We start from the raw sequence: 17,987 nt of genomic DNA, 5'->3' as shown, positions 1-17,987 counted from the left end.
TCTGACAGAATCAGCCCCCCCCCCCCCCCCCCCTTCCAAACAAGAAAAAACAGAGTAAAAACGAAAAGCAGAGTAAAAGTTGAAGAAGAAGTGCATAAGATGAAGACCATCCCCTTTCTCCATCATCACCCAACCATAGCCAAGAATCAAGAAAGTAGAGGAAGAAAGAGGGAAGATGAACAAGCAACAGAGTAAAATGGGGAGTTTGCTCTACGAAAAAGAAGCTCTAGAAGAAAACAAAGTTAAAAAACAGTGCATTATATAGTCTGAAGAAGAAGAAGCAGCAGCAGAAGAAGAAGAAGAAGAAGAAGAAGAAGAAGAAGAAGAAGAAGAAGAAGAAGAAATGGAGTAGAAATAATAAAGCTTTATAGTCTCGAAGAAGAAGAAGAGCAAAAAAACACGAGAACATAAGCAAAGAAAGAGAAGAAACAGAGTAAATTAGAAAACATTTATACTCTGAAGAAGAAGAAACAAAGAGCATGCGCTAAAGAAGCTGAACTAATACTGTAAGAAACATAATCCATAGCCATGGGGACTTGTATGAGCAAAGACAAGAAAGGCGCCGAAACTCCTGTAGCTCCTTCTGTACTACTTTCTTCGTCTTCATCTCCTTCACTAACCCAGAAATCTCAAGAAACGGAGCAATTCTCCATAGCCATTACCAATAATACTAACACTATCACCACAATACTAACTGCTCCTTATTCTTATGAACCGAGCTTGCCAATCCCAATAGCCAGACCATACTCCACCCCTTCTACTTATCTCTCTTCACCTTCTTCTTCTGGAGAAGAAAGCAAAGAGACAAACACCACAGATAAGCATGTGGTGGAGATAAGGCTACCAATGGCCTCCCCGAGCAAGTTCAAATCATCTCCAAGCTCGGCTAATCTTGCTGCAAAAGCCATGGCTTCAATAGCAAGGCAAGAAGGAGGAGGAGAAGCAGAAGAAGCAGAAGATGAAGACAGATATAAAGATAGAATTAGTGAAGATAGAGATAAAAATAAGGATAGAGAAGGAGGTAGAGATAGGGACAGAATTAGAGAAGAAGGAATAGGTAGAGATAGAGATGATGACGATGAAGAAGAAGAAGAAGAAGATGATGATGATGATGGAAGTGATTCTGATGATGATGAAACTAGCGATGGCGGTGAAAGTAGTGATGCTGTTGAAACCATGGGAGCAAACCCTTATATTTCTCTGCCGCCCCCGCCTCTCTTCTATGTTAGCAGAGCTTCCTTCTCTCGTGATCTTGCAGCCTTCTCTCGTGACCTTGCAGCCCTCTCATCTCCGCTTGGACGCTCCCCCAGTGTCAATGGTGCCCACGACCTCATCTCTGCTGCCCTAAGAGCATCTTCACACACGCCCCTCCGTCACTACAATCCCTCTAAGATGCACACGCTCGAAGAGCGCTCCACTCGCTCTCGATCCCTTCCTAAGAGATTCTACAACAAGTGCGCCGAATCCTCAACTAAGAACCCGTCCGCGATCTCGCATAAGAGATCATCGAGCCGAGACGGAGATGAGAAGTCGAGCTATCTGAAGAGAATGACTCCTTCTTCCATATGTTCGGCCTCAGTTCTCGAGCATCCGATCCTCTCTCCAAGGCTCTCCGTGAGGAGAGAAGAAGCATCCGGTGAGTATCGTGTTCATGCCCGGCAAGCTGCTGCTAGGAAAGGACGGCGGCAACATAATCATGATGATGATCAATATTGTGCTCGACAAGCCATGGCGAAGAAAGGACAGAACAGGAAAAATAATGATTATGGTGATGATGATCATGCCCTCAAGGCTTACTCTAGTTCCAATATGAATCCAAATCACTCATCCAGAAGGTCTCCCTTGCGACACTCTTCTTCTGGGAAAGTGGCTGATGTTGACCAGTTTGGCTACTTTCAAGAAAATCAAAATGCCACTCAGGTGATTCTATTCTACTCTTCTTCATGTCTTCGTCTTCATATTTGTTGTTGTTCCTTAAAGGCGTACTTAAAGGCGTACATTCACTACAGCTTGATCAATTTAACAATTACTTGTTATCACAGACTATGATACTTTAGGAACATTAGTGTGCTATCTATTCTATCTAGCATTTTGTCTTACCAAATGTTGGCTTGTCAAATTACCAATTGGATTGAGTTAATGCTTTTTCTATATGACTTTTATGATTACAATATCTGGATTGCTGGCAAGATCTCATTGTATCTGCTCTATCTGGCATTTGTTCAATGAAGTCGCATTGTATTGTAAGGGAATTTTGCTATGTCAATTTGCATGTTAGGATGTCTTGGTTAATGTGTGAATGGAATATTTTTCCATATTCATTTGCATGGTTAGGATAGCGTAATCATATTGCATCAAAAGGGTTTCTTCCCTGTATAATTGGCATCATTAGGATATCTTGGTCAATATGTCAATTACTCACATAATCAGTATTATTGTCTACCTAAATCATTGCAACAAAGGTTGTTCTTTTTGTATTAATTTGAAGGAATTTGGATGTCTTCTTGATTAATGTTGTGACAAAAAATTTCAAATTTGAGTTTATTTATTGGCCTTTTTCCATGAACATACGCATGTGATTGTGTTTCCTTTAAGGGATTTTCACACAGACTATCTTGTACAGGATATTATCTAATATTGGGTTTAAAGAATATAATCTAAGCAATGTTGTATTGGTTTAGATAATGCACGCAAGTGGCTCTCCAAAGAACAATCAAATGAAGGGAAGATCAGCTTTAAGAGAGAGATCTGTCAATTGCACACCAAACTTGGTGGATGTAGGTTTGAAAGTTCCATTGAAGCATCATAAGCAGAAAGTTATTACAAAAGCTAAGCTAAATGAAGGCTTGGAAAACAAAGATATGTCAATCATTGAAAATGAGGTTTATGAGGAGTGTTTATCTAATCATCAAAGCAAAATGCAAATCGAGGACCCATCTCTTTATTATACAACCAAGCCTAAGGAAATATGTAAGGAAAGATACAAGGAAAACTCTAAGGAAAGATTTAAAGAGAACTCTAAGGAGAACTCTAAAGTAAGATCCAAGGAAAGCTTGAAAGAAAAACCCAAGGAAAACTGTAGTGATACCCTTGCAATGTATCCGGGAACAATGCATGACCGGATACGATCCATCATTGAGGCATTATCAGAAATGAACACAGAAAGCACATTCTTGTCAGAAATGGATGAGTCTGAAGCTGAGATGGAGAGTGATATTGACCTTTTCAATGTACAAGGTTCCTCTTCTCCGAGGAAAGACATGAAAGCACAACAAGCTCGGAATATCCTGCTAAAAGAAGCTGCAATGGATGCGTTTGCTAGGCCAAGTTTCTATTCCAACATTTGTTCACAAGAAGGGCTCGGGTTAGAGTTTGAATCTGGGAAAAAACCGACAGGCTTGGCTGCATTGATGGCCATGAAGTTAACTGACACTGAAGCTGATACTTTGAAAATACGGAAAGTCCTAAATCTCCTCTCCATTGCGGAATCTGAGATGGGTAAGGATCAAAAGATGGTGTTCTATAGTCAATTGAGAATGGTTCTTGATTCGCTGAAATTGGCCCCTATCATGGAGCAAAACAAGATGCAAGAAAGAGAGGACGAGGTAGAGGGTTTGAACGGGAAATGCATCACGTCACGAGCCAATTCATGGCCCAGAACTGTGAAAGATCCACTCCATTTAGTCTCAAGCTTGATGGTTTCAACATCACCTGACACACCTATGCAAACTGACCTTGTTGAGAATGGTTCAAGCCTCAATGATAAAAGATATGCTAGGAATGTCGTTGAATTGGAGAAGGACATGTCCCAGGATGGTGCTAGTTTTGATGTAATGGATGTCATTGGTTTGATTCCAGATAATGATGAGGGATGTATGAACTCTCCTGTGGAGTGGACTAGAGAATATCTTGAAACCGAGGCCAAATATTTGCCGACAAGTAATATTCCTGCTTATTCCCACGAGATTTCTTATCAGCACCATGGCAATAATAACCAAGCAAGGGTCAATGAAAACGAGGCCAATGATCCTAGCCCTGAAAACATTACAGATTGTGCCATCCCTGCTTTAATCGACAATCAACATTCTTCACAAGGTAAACAGTAAATTGCTGGACTTTGGGTGAGCTTAGGATTCGATCAGTTTAGGACTTAGGGGGTTTAAGGTTGAACTTCTATCTGGCTTTGAGGGTTTAGAGTTTAGCACTTAGATTTAGCATTCAGTGTTTACGGTCTAGAATGTAGTGTTTTGGGTTTTCCATTGGAGTTTAGAGTTTAAGGTCTATGGTTAAGGCTTTGGCATTTGGGATTTAAGAGTTTAAATATGAATGTTTTTGGAGGTAAGGTTTGACGTTTATTGGAAAGGATTTGATGGTAAGGTTTTAGCATTTATGCTACAAGAGTGAGGATTGAAGGTCCTTTAGTATTTGTACTGTATGTTTTTGAAAAGCGCAAACACCTGATTCCAATGATCATTCCAGATATCATCAAATTGAGCAACGAAGATTGTAAAAATGTTGGAGTTGAGATGATGGATTCCGATGCCTTCTTGTTATTGCCATTGGAGACATGCAACATTGACAACCCGAACATGAGTATTAAGGTAGACGTTTCTAGCAAATGATACAAAGTTAAGAGAAATGCACTAGTTCTCCATTGGCTTAAACATGTTAGTTTTTGTCAGACTGCAACAACTACCGCTACTCATAAACAAGAGATAGAGAATGATGAGAAACAATGTGTGGATGAGATGCCAAGACCTGAAAATCAGTGCATGCTGCAAGCGTTGGAACACACGGAAGATGTGTGCTCTGAAAGGAAGATGATGATGATCCCTAATAATGTGATGACAAGTAGTTTGCTAATAAAGTGCGATGATGGAGCGTCAGATACATCATTCGAATTCCGAGCTCGATCAAATGCATCCACACCTCGATCAACTCCTTCAACACCCATGATCTCGACTGCAACCACACCTCGGCGTGTCAGCCAACTCAATCACCGTCTCTCTTGTGATGATATTTGGGAAGCATTTGAGTGAATGGAATGTTTCATACATGTTATGCTCACTAAACCTGATCACTTCTTACTCGGATAAACAGCAAATGCTCACTATACTATATACCCTTTACTACCAATTTATTACTTGGTTTCTCATGCTCTCGTCTTTGTTTCCTTGTGGAGGGGGGGGTTGGGGTGCCAGCCGAATTTTGGCTCAAACTAGCTTTTAATAAGTGTGTGGTATATATCCCTCTTTCCCATCTTTCTCATTTGCCTACGTATGTATGCCATCAGAAGCATTTCACATGATGATGCTCTTGTCAGTATCAATGTTTGCTTACTTAGTGTTGGCTCACATCATGGATGTATCAAGAAGTGTCTTTTCACTACTAAGTTACATTTCTTCTAAAATAGTCTATATAGAATTTGCTCTCATTAGGTGGCAAGCCTTCAGCCTCTGTAATTAGAAAACGTTATAACGGGGGGAGTTTTATTTAAACAGTTATGGTGTATTTGTCTGGCGTTTCAAATAATTAATATACACAACTTTTGGGGCAAGATAGAAAATGTAATGTTGAGCAATGATGTGGCAGTCATAGGTGTGCACGTATAGATCTCTATGGATTGTGTACAGCAAGCTGATGATGCCTCACTCATAGTACCTATTAATGATCATGAGCTAATTAGTTGACCATAGTGTAATTTAAGTGGAAGCACACATTCAAGTCAATGGTGTTGCTTGTGTAACTCTGAAGAAGACATCTCAAAGCACAAACATCTGCTAGACCTAAATGACCAAATATATGATAGCAACAATACACCAATGTATTGTAGTTTCACACTATAACGCAATCATGCAAATCAGGAGCAAATTTGTTCGCCTTTGCTTGTTCTATGGTACCTGCCTTGGACTGTTGTAACTCTTAGATCTGTAAGTAATTGATTTATGTAATCAAAAGTGTTCTTAATTATTTAATTGAATATGTGGAATCCTAATTCATTAAATCTTTACATGTCATTAATATTTAATGACCAATATGATTTGTTAATATCCTCTTTAGAGTTAAATTTGATCAGTTGGGCACAGCTGCATTTTTTACTCTTTCCATCGTGTATCAGTGTGCAGACAAGCATGTGGCATTGCTGTGGCCTAAAAATATTAATGATGTGTGACTGTTCCACGTTGAGTAACTGCGAGGTGAAAATTTATGAATGTCACAAATCAGAACATCACATCTTTTTGAATGCTACCATTGATTAAAATGCTCCCTGTAAAGTATGTTTAATATTACCAAGGACTAACTAATCAGGTAGCACAGGCACAAATACACATTTACACAAAATGAGAAGGTAAAAATGCGCAATCAAATAATAAATCTCCTTCTGTGACCAGGTGTACAAACTTGAATCAAACGAAAACAGAACTTCAATGTGAGCACACGGGCATTATATGTAAGTCGCTCTGATCATTCTTTAAGTGCAATATTTTTTGGGTCAACCATGTCATATAGTACATAGCAGATCATTTAGATATGCATATGCTCCCCAGATGTAATTATATTTGTTTAACTTGATCTAAGAATGATGTTTTCAGTTGCACCAATCTAGTTTAATACTCTGATGACCAAAGACCAAAGACCCTGCTGTTAGGTAATTACACATTGCTTATTCACTTCCAATAGGTCCCGTAATTATACATTGCTTAGGTAGATGATGACTCCATACTCATTCAAGACAAACAAGTGCACTAAATCATTAGCTTTATCACCATTAATGGAGATTTGAAAATTTTGAAGTAGTGGGTTTCCATTGCCAATGTCAAAGGAAAACTATGTGAATGATTGTCATCAGCGTGCTTTCAAATTTGAATGAGTCTGGAATCATCATCAACCTAGGATGTGTAGCATATGCTACACTTCATCACAATCTCGTCATGTAATTATTTTTTGATTAGGTAGATGATGTCCTCCAACATGTTTAGGTTGCACATGCAACATCCAGCATTATATTCTCCCTGAATGTTCATGAAAGGAAGAAAAAACTACGATACAGTAAAACTTGAAGGATAATATATTTTTAGATGAGCTTAAGATTAAGGAATTGCTCAAAGTTTTTAAGCGTGATAGTTTAATCAATCAAAAGGAGTCTGGTAAATTATGACATTTGTATGAAGCGTCCCTAAAAATCAACGCAAATGATCATTAATAGGTCAAAATCTAGATGATCAAGTCATTCAACGTGTACGTTTATAATTTAGATATATCGTATTATCATATCTGTTCGGAGGATAGATAGCTCTTAATCTCTCTTATGTAAAACCTAGTGCTTCATATTAAACAAAGTAAAAGGGTTGAGGTTTCTGTCAGACAAAACATGGAGATTCATATATTTGTGTTGAAGTCAGACACAGCCTCGAAAAGATGCGAGAAAGTGGTAAGTTACATGTAACTTACAGCTAATAAAATAAGATAGGAAATTTATGAGATACTTTTGAAAAGCATACGAATAAAGTCGTACATAATGCAGACAGAAAAAAAAGAAGATCTTACAAAAAAGGATGGAAGGAAGTGGTAACTTACAATGAAACCATATACACACAAATATGTGTGTATATATGTGCAGACACAGAGATGATGGTGAAGAAGATGGCATCTGTGGCTATGGTGATGAAAGCTTCTCTTTTACTGCTTCTTCAAAGGGGGGAGAAGAAGAAGAAGAAGGGAACAGAGGATCCTCTGTTTTTGAAGGAGGGAGGGAGGATAATGTGAATGGGAGTAGGGCTTTCGTTTGTATTATTTATAAAAGTAGCCTTCTTCACAGCTGAACCCACCAACAATGGCTCTTCTCTTTCCACCTCTCATAGAACCCACACCAAGGCTTTTTTCCACATGTTCTAGCGCCACATTACCATCTACATCGACCAAGGGTTGTCCAATTTTTTTTCCCACTGGTGTCATGGCAAAACCATTCATATATTGAGGTGCGATTCATCTTGCTTTTATGATCTGTTATGATAGTTCCTACCCAAAAAGTCTAAACCATATCAAGATTATATTGATTGGAGAGGATGATAACAAAATAGAGGGCACTACTTAAAGAAAATGGAAAGAAAGTTGCCCAAAGTTTCCACCCTAACACTTACACCGTTATTGTTGACTACATTGGACACTTTCTAGGTCCCAAGGGTCATATTTAGCCACCATATCCTGAAAATGATCATGTGCGAACCAAATAGCAAAAGTATATCAAGGTTAAGAGTCATGCTATACTAGAGGATATTGTCACTTTCTTGCTTACTCTGTCTCTGGCACCACTTATCCGAAACTAAGAAGTGATTGGTTCCAGCAATATCGCTTTTAAGATTTAACACAATTATTAAAGAAACAAAATATCGCGTAGTATGATTTTGGTGAGGTTATCATGTGTTTGTTGATTTTTGGTAGATTATTTTTCTAAAAATGGTCAAAAGAAAGAACTTGGGAAAATTTTGGGGATATGATCATAGGGCCAAAAAGCGGAGAAAAATGCTACATTTTGGCAATAAAGAGTCATAAAATATCAATTGGTGTTAAATAGAAATTTCAATTTCACCAACTGCAAATTAGAAAATGGATTACAATAAAATAAGTTAAATGGTTCAATGCTTTTAAGGGTGATGAAAATCCAAGGTCTACAGAAAGGTTTGAGCACTAAAGCCAATAATGTTGGCAATTTTATTAAAACATACGTGATTATCCAAGACAATGTTCAGAATGCTTTAAAACAATGACACACATCTATTTACATTGCAGTAGGACAATGTGCTTTTGCTTGCCTCCTCTTATTTATCACATTATGTGATTGGAGACTCATTGGCCGTCAACACAATCCTAAGTGATTGGACATCTTATCGCAATCAACCCAATGCAAAGATTTAGAACTTTGTACACAGTCCTCAGAGATGCATCACCGATAGTAATGTTCACATGGTCATCGATGCTCCAAAAAGCATAAAGTTTGGTTTTGGCTGGGTTCTTTACCATTACTAATGCCTCTTTCTTTTTCAGTTGGAAACAGGTTGGGTATGCAGAAGTTTCCCACCTTGTCGCCTTCTAAAACATATCAAGCTATGTATGTTTCCCCATTATCTGAAAAAACTTGACGCATTATTTATGGTCATATAAAAAATGAATATAAATATATATCTTTGGTTGCATGAAAGACCTTACGAGGAGCTCTTGCATATTTTTCAAAACAACCAGATGCATCATAGATCACTGGTTTTGCTTGGTTGTTACACTCTTAAGTGTCAGTGGATCCACCATGAAAAAGCTCACAAAATGTTGAAATTGTTGATATTAAAGGCAAAACCACATCTGAATTGGCATCCTCATTTCTCATTGAAGTCTTTCAAGCAACATACCTCAATCTCATGGCTTCGACCATTTCGGCATCCTCCTGCATGCCTGCTGCCGCATAGGTATTAGCCATGAGAACATATGCTGCACAATAACTACTATCTAGCTCTATTGCTTGCTCGAAAGCCAGTTTCCCAAGCTTCACGTTACCACGCTTCCGACATGCACTAAGCAGTGCAACCCAAACTGACGGGTCATCAGGAGAAGGCATTGTCCGGATTACTGAAATGGCCTTGTCAAAGCGCCCTGCATATCCAAAAACCACCACCATGCAAGTATAATGCTCTATCTTTGGTGCTATCCCATACTTGCTCTTCATATTCTCATAATAGTCTTGTGCTTCATCAATTTTTCCTGAGTGACTACAGGCATTCAGCACACTCACAAAGGTTATATCGTCAGGAGAAAGACCTTCTTTTTGCATTTGTACAAAACATTTCAAAGCTTCTTCAATATGCCCCTCTTGAGCATACCCCGCAATAAGAGTAGACCATGCAACCACATCCCGGACATGAAGCTCTTGAAGGACTTCTTGTGCTTTTGTAAGAAGACCACAGTGGGCATACATATCCACCAATGCGGTGCCGAGCACAATATTTTTCTCTAACAAACCCCTAGTAATTATCTCATCATGAATTTGTTTGCCCTTGTTGATGGCTCCGATGCTACTGCAAGCCTTCAAGACACAAGTGAAGGTGACTCCATTTGGAGCAATCCCCTCTCTTTGCATCCGTTCATAGGAATTTAGTGCTTCGTGACCTTGATTGTGTTGAACATATCCAGATACTAGAGCATTCCAAGTTACTACATCTCTGCCATGGAGCTCTTCGAGCACTTGCCGAGCCTTTGCAAGCATACCGCATTTCGCATACATATCTACCAAACCATTGCCAAGCACAACATTTTTCTTCTGTAAGTTCCTATGAATAATCTCATCATGGATTTGCATTCCTTTCTCAATAGCCCGTAAATTACTGCACGCCTTTAAAATGCAAATGAAGGTGACGTCATCCGCAGAGAGACCCTCCCTTTGCATCTGCTCAAAACAATCCAAGGCTTCATGACCTTTACCCTCTTGAGCATATCCAGCAATTAGTGCTGACCATGAGACTATGTCTCGAACCGAAAGTTCCTCCAGCACTTGCTTTGCTTTTGAAAGTGCACCACATTTGACATACATGTCCACTAATGCATTTCCAAGAGCAATTTTCTTCTCCAAAATATACTTATCGACAATTTCATTGTGAATTTGTTTGCCTCTCTCAACATCCTTTATGTTAGAACAGGCCTTAAGAATAGAAATAAAGGTCACATCATTTGGAGAATGGCCCTCACGTTTCATGCGTTCGAAGCATTCCAGTGCTTCATGACCTCGCCCTTCCTGGGCATAACCATCAATTAGGGCAGACCATGAGACTACATTTCTTATTGGGAGCTCTTCAAGCACATGCCGAGCCTTTTCAAGCATACCACATTTGGCATACATATCCACCAAAGCATTTCCAAGTACAACGTTGTTTTCCAGGAGGCCTCTCTCAACAATGTGGTCATGTATACGTCTGCCCTCATCTATAGCTCGTATGCTTCCACAAGCTTTCAAAACACATGTGAATGTGACCTCATCTGGAGAGAGACCCTCATCCCATTGCATCCTCTCAAAACACTGGAGAGCTTCATGCCCTCGTTCTTGTTGGGCATATCCGGCAATTAGTGTGTTCCAAGTGACCACATTCCGAAGAGTTTGTGATTCGAGCACTTCCTTTGCTTTTGCAAGCTCGCCGCATTTGGCATACATGTCAATCAAAGCATTGCAGAGCAAAATGTCTTTTGCCAGGAAGCCCCTGTATGCAATCTCATCATGAATTTGCCGACCCTTTCTGAGGTCGCCCATGCTTCCACAAGCTTTCAAAGCACAAGTGAAAGTGATGGCATTTGGAGAGAGACCCTCTCTTTGCATTCTTTCAAAGCAATTGAATGCTTCACAACTTTGGCCATGTCGGGCAAATCCGGATATCAAAGCATTCCAAGAGGCCACACTCCGAATGGTGAGATTTTCAAGAACTTGTTGAGCTTTTGAAAGAGCACCACATTGTGCATACATATTGATCAATGTTGTAGCTATGTAGGGACTCTTATTAAGCAATCCTTTCCTAATAACATCACCATGCAGCTTTGTTCCTTCACACAGATCCTTGTTTTTGGCACAAACCTTGAGCAATTCCACAAACCCAAAATGTGCATGATCATTTCCAGTCATAAATTGCTTACATTTTCCTTTTCCAGGTATAGGCATCTATCTACATACACAACACAACAAAACGAGAGGCACACGAGAAACACAATCCCAAAAACTTCAATTCAGAAAACCTAAAAGCAAAACAAAACACGGTAGGGTCTCTCTTCGTTGTTCCAATACAAATAGGTATCATTTTCTCTCTGCATAGCTAAGAATCAAAGAACAGATATACATATCATCATCTCTAATGCCGAAGTGCAAGGCCAAAAAGGAACAATCACCAGAATACACCTGAGTTCTCACTGAGCACCCAAATAATAAACCCTTTCCTGTTTTGAACCATTCCCAAAGAGGATCTGAGATGTAACGGAATGTCATTAGTGAATTTAGACCGAAACAATAGATCGATGAAACTCGAAACCATTTCCCAAGGAGATGGTCCCGACATGCATGTATGATCAGATCAAGCTAACACATCTTCGAAGTATCGGGAAGTTTGTTGTTACACAACCAATGGACATGTTTGTTCTAGGAAAGGATCGTGTGGTGCTGACTAATGAAGGATCGTGTGATGTTTGTTCCGAGAAAAGATCATGTGATGCTTAATTGCCACATTGTCGCAGGCACGGCCACACCCTCCCTATGCTTCACCCCCTCACATAACAATTCACTACACTAGCTAGCTTAGACCCCTCACCCTTTGGGACGTGTCGACTCATGGTGGACATTGTTGATAACTATATCAACACCCTTGACCTTGATATCCAAGAAATCATACTCATTTTAATGTTTCTCAATCTCCTATCAACACCCCAATTCAAACCTCCATACTCCCATCAGTATGACCTAAATAGGTCTTACTTTTGACCTTAATAGGGATATAACTAGATGTCAAATGATTAGCCATGAGTTCAATGCAAAGATATGTGCTTGGTGTTTCACATTTGGGGCCGAGACACTCTTGCTATACAATTTTTTGCTCTTGGAGCACAACTTAAATAATACCAAAACATCCATTCTCTTTATAATCGTGTCTCTCTTCTTAGTGTCTCCTCTTCCAAACCTTGTTAAGGTGCCTCTAACAGACATGATCTGGAACACATATATGAATGATCAATTTGACGTTCCCCTCTAATGTATCCTATCTACATCACTTTGTAGCTAGAAAATTGTGCAAACATTAAGCGCAATGGCTCTCAAAGAAGAAATGTGAAATCACTTCATTCAAGATTGTAGTAAGTAGAACAAGATCACACTTATGACGGTGAACATGGCAAATAACACAATGAATGCGCTTATTATTGGGACTAGCTGATACATGTTTCAAATCCAATAATCTACTTATTCAGTATCTATGAATAGGAAATGGGTACAAGGTGGAGGAGTTTCTACACAACTAGGAGTGGTAATGCATGCACAATTACTATTGTAGATGCATGCACAAGTTATGTGTATGCATGTACATAGATGGAGATTGTAAACTATTAGTCATGTGTGGCCTTTTGGTGCGACAATGTTGTAAATAGGACACACCAAGGATAAGGCTAGTTGGCCAAGTTACATAAGAGATTGAGGTCATGCACAAACATGAGTTTCTTCTTAACACCACAAAAATTTGTAGCGTTGGGAAGACATAAACATGTTAGTGAATGGACTTCAGCTTTCTCATGATACCACATATATTTTACCTTATATATTGATTTGATAAAAGTTCAAAGTTAAGATCTTTAACCAAGGATAACCATAAAATAGTTGTTGTAGGAATTCAACGTCATTTTTCCAAGTTTACAAACCGATTTGCCTTTTGGATTGATTGATTTATTCTTTTTAAAAAAATCACTTGATTCGAAACTTGCTAATCACCTTTTCTTTTTAGCGTATAGACAAAGTTTTAATGGTCTCTTTCTTTTTATGGTGCAACTTTATTTACTTTGTATGGTGCAAGATCTTGCTAAGAGTAAGTGTTTTTTTATAACTAATGGAAGGAGTTTTTTTTGGAAAAAAAAAACAAAAAAAAGAGAATAGGTGATTTTAACAATTGTGATCAAATTTGACCACCATCATCACACTCTTTTCATAGCATTGAATCATTTAAAAATTACACAAATTTGTATAGACACATGACTAGCACCATATGTATGTTCTAGATATTGTTTTCGTACACATGTTGTGATATCATATGTGTAAAATCTCTCATTTCACTTCAATGGATGCCCTTTTGTTTTAAGATAGTGACGTGAAATAAACTTTATATCCTTAAGTAGAAATGTGATAACTAGGCACATTCATCATCAATCTGTCCACAAAATATTCATCCTAAAAATAAAACAAAATTAGAACAGAGGCCAAGAGTGGTTTGGGTTTGGGTCTTGGTATAAATTTTTTACCTTAGATATGTTTAAGAAAAATATATCAATAAAGCAAATTATGTATGTAGAATTGATATCTTAGGATGAAGAAAATGTATGGTTTTTATAGGAACCATTGTGATAATTTTGGATTTGAGAAAAAGTTTCTACAAAGCCTGAAGGAAAAAAGTATGACCACAAGGATGAAAAAACACTTGCATGAATATATAAAAATAATAATAATGGGTAATCTAAATAATACCCCTCATCATTTAATTAAGGTGTCTTAGATACCCTTTACGCAAACTATCTAATTAAGCTATTTAATGAAGCCATTAAGAAATAAACGATAAGATTACGTCAATGAAGTAATCATTATGTACATTAAAATTCTACTTCAATCTCTTGGTATTGGGAAGGGTGACGTTGAAATTTTTGTAAACATTGTCAAGGATATACATGATATTTAGGCCATATATGAATGGAGATTTTTTAATTATATGACGATTTATGACCCCTATTTTTAATTGCACACATTACATACTGTTTTTTATGTTCAAAAGATTTGCTTGGTGATTTGCAAGTGGTGACATGTTTCCATGTCGTTGGCTCCTTTACGAAATCCATCACACCATGTATATTTAGTTATCAATTGTTGTCTTTATTGACATACATTGGCATGGTCCACGACATTGTGTCTCATGTTCCATTCTTCTCGATTCTTTAAAATACAAGCGTCTAAACACAATGCACTATAGAGACTATGAACCGACATAACCTTGTGAGAAAAATATATGTAATATACATATGAGTCATGACAAAACGTAATTAGGTCTTGGCTTCTCCCTTTTTTAGGAGTTATAGATTGATATGGAAAACAAAATCCTCTCACAATGCAATTCCTTCCAAGGAGGAGCCTCTTTGAGAAAATGATATGAACTAGGCCAAGCATACGTTGCCACTTTTATAGAAGAAAAACAATTTCCAATATGTCTCTATTTCTAGGGGAGGTCAAAAGCAAAACAAAGCATAGGATAAAGAATTAAAGTATGAAATAGAGAAAATTCCTCGGTTGAACATATGACTTTGAGGTGAAGCAAGGGACAAGTGCAAGGGGAAGTAAAGGATAATGATGGAGAATACAATATAAATTGGAGTATGAATGGGTCATTAACAATTCATCTCAAACTTGCTTACACCAAGCCCATCATATCTTTAAAACTCACAACCACGACCTCACTCGCTACATTCATATCATGTCCTCTCCCTCTAATTACGGCAATGTCAATGTGGACTGGCTCGAGGATGAAAATGCTCATGTCTTCAAATTTGACTTGCCAGGTTTCTGCAACATCGCTAACATGCTTTCCAAATACTAGAATGCATTAATCATGATACTTAGATTTGACAACACATTCAATAGAATTGTTGTTAAGTATAATATTATATTTTAGGGAGAAACTTTGAAATACCATCGAGTTTTTCTTTCTTTTTCTGAATGCCCCCAAATTTTTGCTATGTTTCGTGGTTCCCTCTAAGACATGTATTTGATTGAAAAGGGGTTGACCAAGGGCATTAGGAGAAATAACAAAAATTAGAGGTATTCTGTGGATTAAGGGAAACTTAAGAGCTTTTTGGAGTTTTTCGATTAATATACTAATTTACGACAAGTATTTGAGTGTATTAATGGGTATGGGTATACCGTATGGGCATAAACTATACCCACTTAGAAATTCAAAACAATCATCGGATAGGGAAACACCCATAGACACTTGCTTCATAGTTTGTAAGGATTTTTGGAGAGCTAAAGAATATACTCTTGAAAGAGTAAGTATGTCATTATTATATTCTTCTAAACTTGATTGCATTAGTACATGCTTTAACCACTCACTAATAATTTCTATGGTTAATATTTTTAAATAATTACGGCATATGTTGAATGAGTGGCATCAACCGAATGGATAATATGATTATATGATGGAAAATGTCAGTAATCCCAAATTTCTCTCATTGACCTTAATATTGATTGTATTGTACTCATCATCTCTTGATTAGGTATGGTGCTAATGTGTCCATAATGTGTTTCATCCCATAAAATGTTTAAGAATATGATTAAACTTTAAATAGGGTGGTTGATTATGTTAAAACTAAAACTTGTTGTGAAAGAGGTGTTAGAATTGAAAATATTAGAACTACAATAACCTCATTTCCTATATATATATATTTTTTTTTTTTTCAAAAAAAAGATACTACATTAGTATTAGAAAACCGCCATAAGGCTAAACATACAAGCTATACCGATCCCCTATATTTTTCTAAAGTCTAACCATTGGCTTGAATAAGCACTTTGGTGTTGAGTAGAACCACTCCACCTTACCAAAATACCTATTTTGATTTGATCATTCATGTTTTTGGTAAGGTCTTTCATTGACACTATTTAAATTTAAATGCATGCATATTGAGGAACCTTATTTTTTGCATCCATAAATTTAGATTTTTATTCTCAAAATAATTCTAGAATAGGAATTTGGAAAGACTATATCGTGCATAACCTCATTCTCTTATTCATGTTTCTCGTAAGGTGCTTCATTGATACGGTCTAAATTTAAATGTATATGTAATGAAGATCTTATTTTCTAATAATAAAAATAAGACTTTTCTCTTACTTAGGTATGAAAGCCACGGATGTGAAAGTACAAGTTCTTGGTGGGGATACTCTTCAAATAGCTGGCGTGCGTAAAAATGAGGAAACTACATATGGAAAATGGCACTTAAAGGAGAGGGCCACTGGCACATTTTTTCGCAAGTTTTTCCTTCCAGGGTATGTGAAGCCAGAGGAGATTACTGCATTTGATGAGAATGGTATCCTCTTGGTTACTGTGCCAAAGAAGAAGCCTTTCATCAAGAACATACCTATTTCCATGCTTTGAATAAAAGGAAAGTTAGTTCTTATATTGTCCAAGACAAACTATTCGAGTTTTGATTGTCATTCATGAACTCCATATCGCCTACACATGATATGAGTATCATACCATGACTTTGATATATTTCTTAATATAATAAATCTAGCACTAATTTTATGTTCAAATATCTTTATGACTTGTGTTGATAAAGAGATTGTGAGACCAACTATTACACCAACTTCCAAGACTCTCTCTCTCTCTCTCTCTCTCTCTCTCTCTTCGTAAATAATGGCTTTCATTACGAAAGAAAAAACACCACCATGACTAACTTACTACAAAGTATAGAACCCTTCTATCTAGGGATCTAAAGAATACTACGACACCAAACTCAATGCCACCCTACACACCAATTCAAATGGCGAGTATGATGATATGTGACCTTGCAGAGTTCTCTCTCTTCCTGGTTGAGATTTCGTGACTTCTCTAGCACTGTCAATTGCCACGAAAGAAGTCCTTTTAACTTTAGAACATATTTTCTCACCCCGACTTGCGAATAAAAAATGAAGGCATTCCGCATATTCCAATTGAACCATAGGCCTCAAGAACTCAAAAATAATTTGAAAATGAGGCATCGGTTCATTGTTCTCCATATGTGCAAAAACCCAACTGAAGGAAGATAAACTTACTCCTGTTAGAGACATCCACACTAAATTGATACACCTCCAAACCATCCTTGCCATCGGGCATGAAATAAATTGATGCCTACTATGTTCCAATTCCACCGAACAAAAGAAACACAATCCTTTAGTAATGTTTCTTTTTTTTAATGCATCCTCTAATGGTAAAACTCCAACCATAACTCTCCAAATAAACACCTTGACTCTCTCTCTCTCTCTCTCTCTCTCTCTCTACTCATACATTTAAGGTGCAATTATGACATGCATGAGTTCTCATTCCATTGAACTCTAACAAAAACTATCTTTGTCCAAAACTCAAGTTGATAGTGGAACAATGATGCTAATGACTTCTTGTTCCTTGATCCTCCAAATCACAACTCATGTTGAAGGTGCAATACTGATGTGCATGAATGAGTTAATTGTTCAT

General features: G+C 37.6%; 3 protein-coding genes across 3 annotated transcripts; 2 read left to right on the top strand and 1 right to left on the bottom strand.

Annotated features, from left to right (window-relative positions):
* Positions 1–442: 442 nt before the first annotated feature.
* Positions 443–5,479, top strand: LOC147870081 (uncharacterized). The gene is made up of 4 exons (XM_087336758.1): positions 443–1,920; positions 2,682–4,095; positions 4,480–4,601; positions 4,683–5,479. The coding sequence occupies exons 1-4, from the start codon at positions 529–531 to the stop codon at positions 5,037–5,039; spliced, it is 3,285 nt and encodes a 1,094-aa protein (XP_087192884.1). The 5' UTR covers positions 443–528; the 3' UTR covers positions 5,040–5,479.
* A 3,689-nt stretch (positions 5,480–9,168) lies between these two features.
* LOC147870080 (pentatricopeptide repeat-containing protein At4g13650-like) lies at positions 9,169–12,398 on the bottom strand. The gene has a single exon (XM_087336740.1). It carries the CDS (start codon positions 11,687–11,689, stop codon positions 9,389–9,391), a length of 2,301 nt encoding a protein of 766 aa, XP_087192866.1. The 5' UTR covers positions 11,690–12,398; the 3' UTR covers positions 9,169–9,388.
* A 2,741-nt stretch (positions 12,399–15,139) lies between these two features.
* On the top strand, positions 15,140–17,053 carry LOC147870079 (17.4 kDa class I heat shock protein-like). Its single transcript, XM_087336751.1, has 2 exons — positions 15,140–15,321; positions 16,651–17,053. Exons 1-2 carry the CDS (start codon positions 15,237–15,239, stop codon positions 16,908–16,910), a joined length of 345 nt encoding a protein of 114 aa, XP_087192877.1. The 5' UTR covers positions 15,140–15,236; the 3' UTR covers positions 16,911–17,053.
* Positions 17,054–17,987: the final 934 nt, after the last annotated feature.

Source organism: Azolla caroliniana, unplaced genomic scaffold (assembly GCF_043228905.1).
Source record: "Azolla caroliniana isolate FFs.n. ecotype wild unplaced genomic scaffold, voAzoCaro1.0.p SCAF_1, whole genome shotgun sequence".
Lineage (NCBI taxonomy): Eukaryota > Viridiplantae > Streptophyta > Polypodiopsida > Salviniales > Salviniaceae > Azolla > Azolla caroliniana.
The sequence above is the reverse complement of the archived record's forward strand: the minus strand, read 5'-3'. Positions and strand labels throughout refer to the sequence as shown.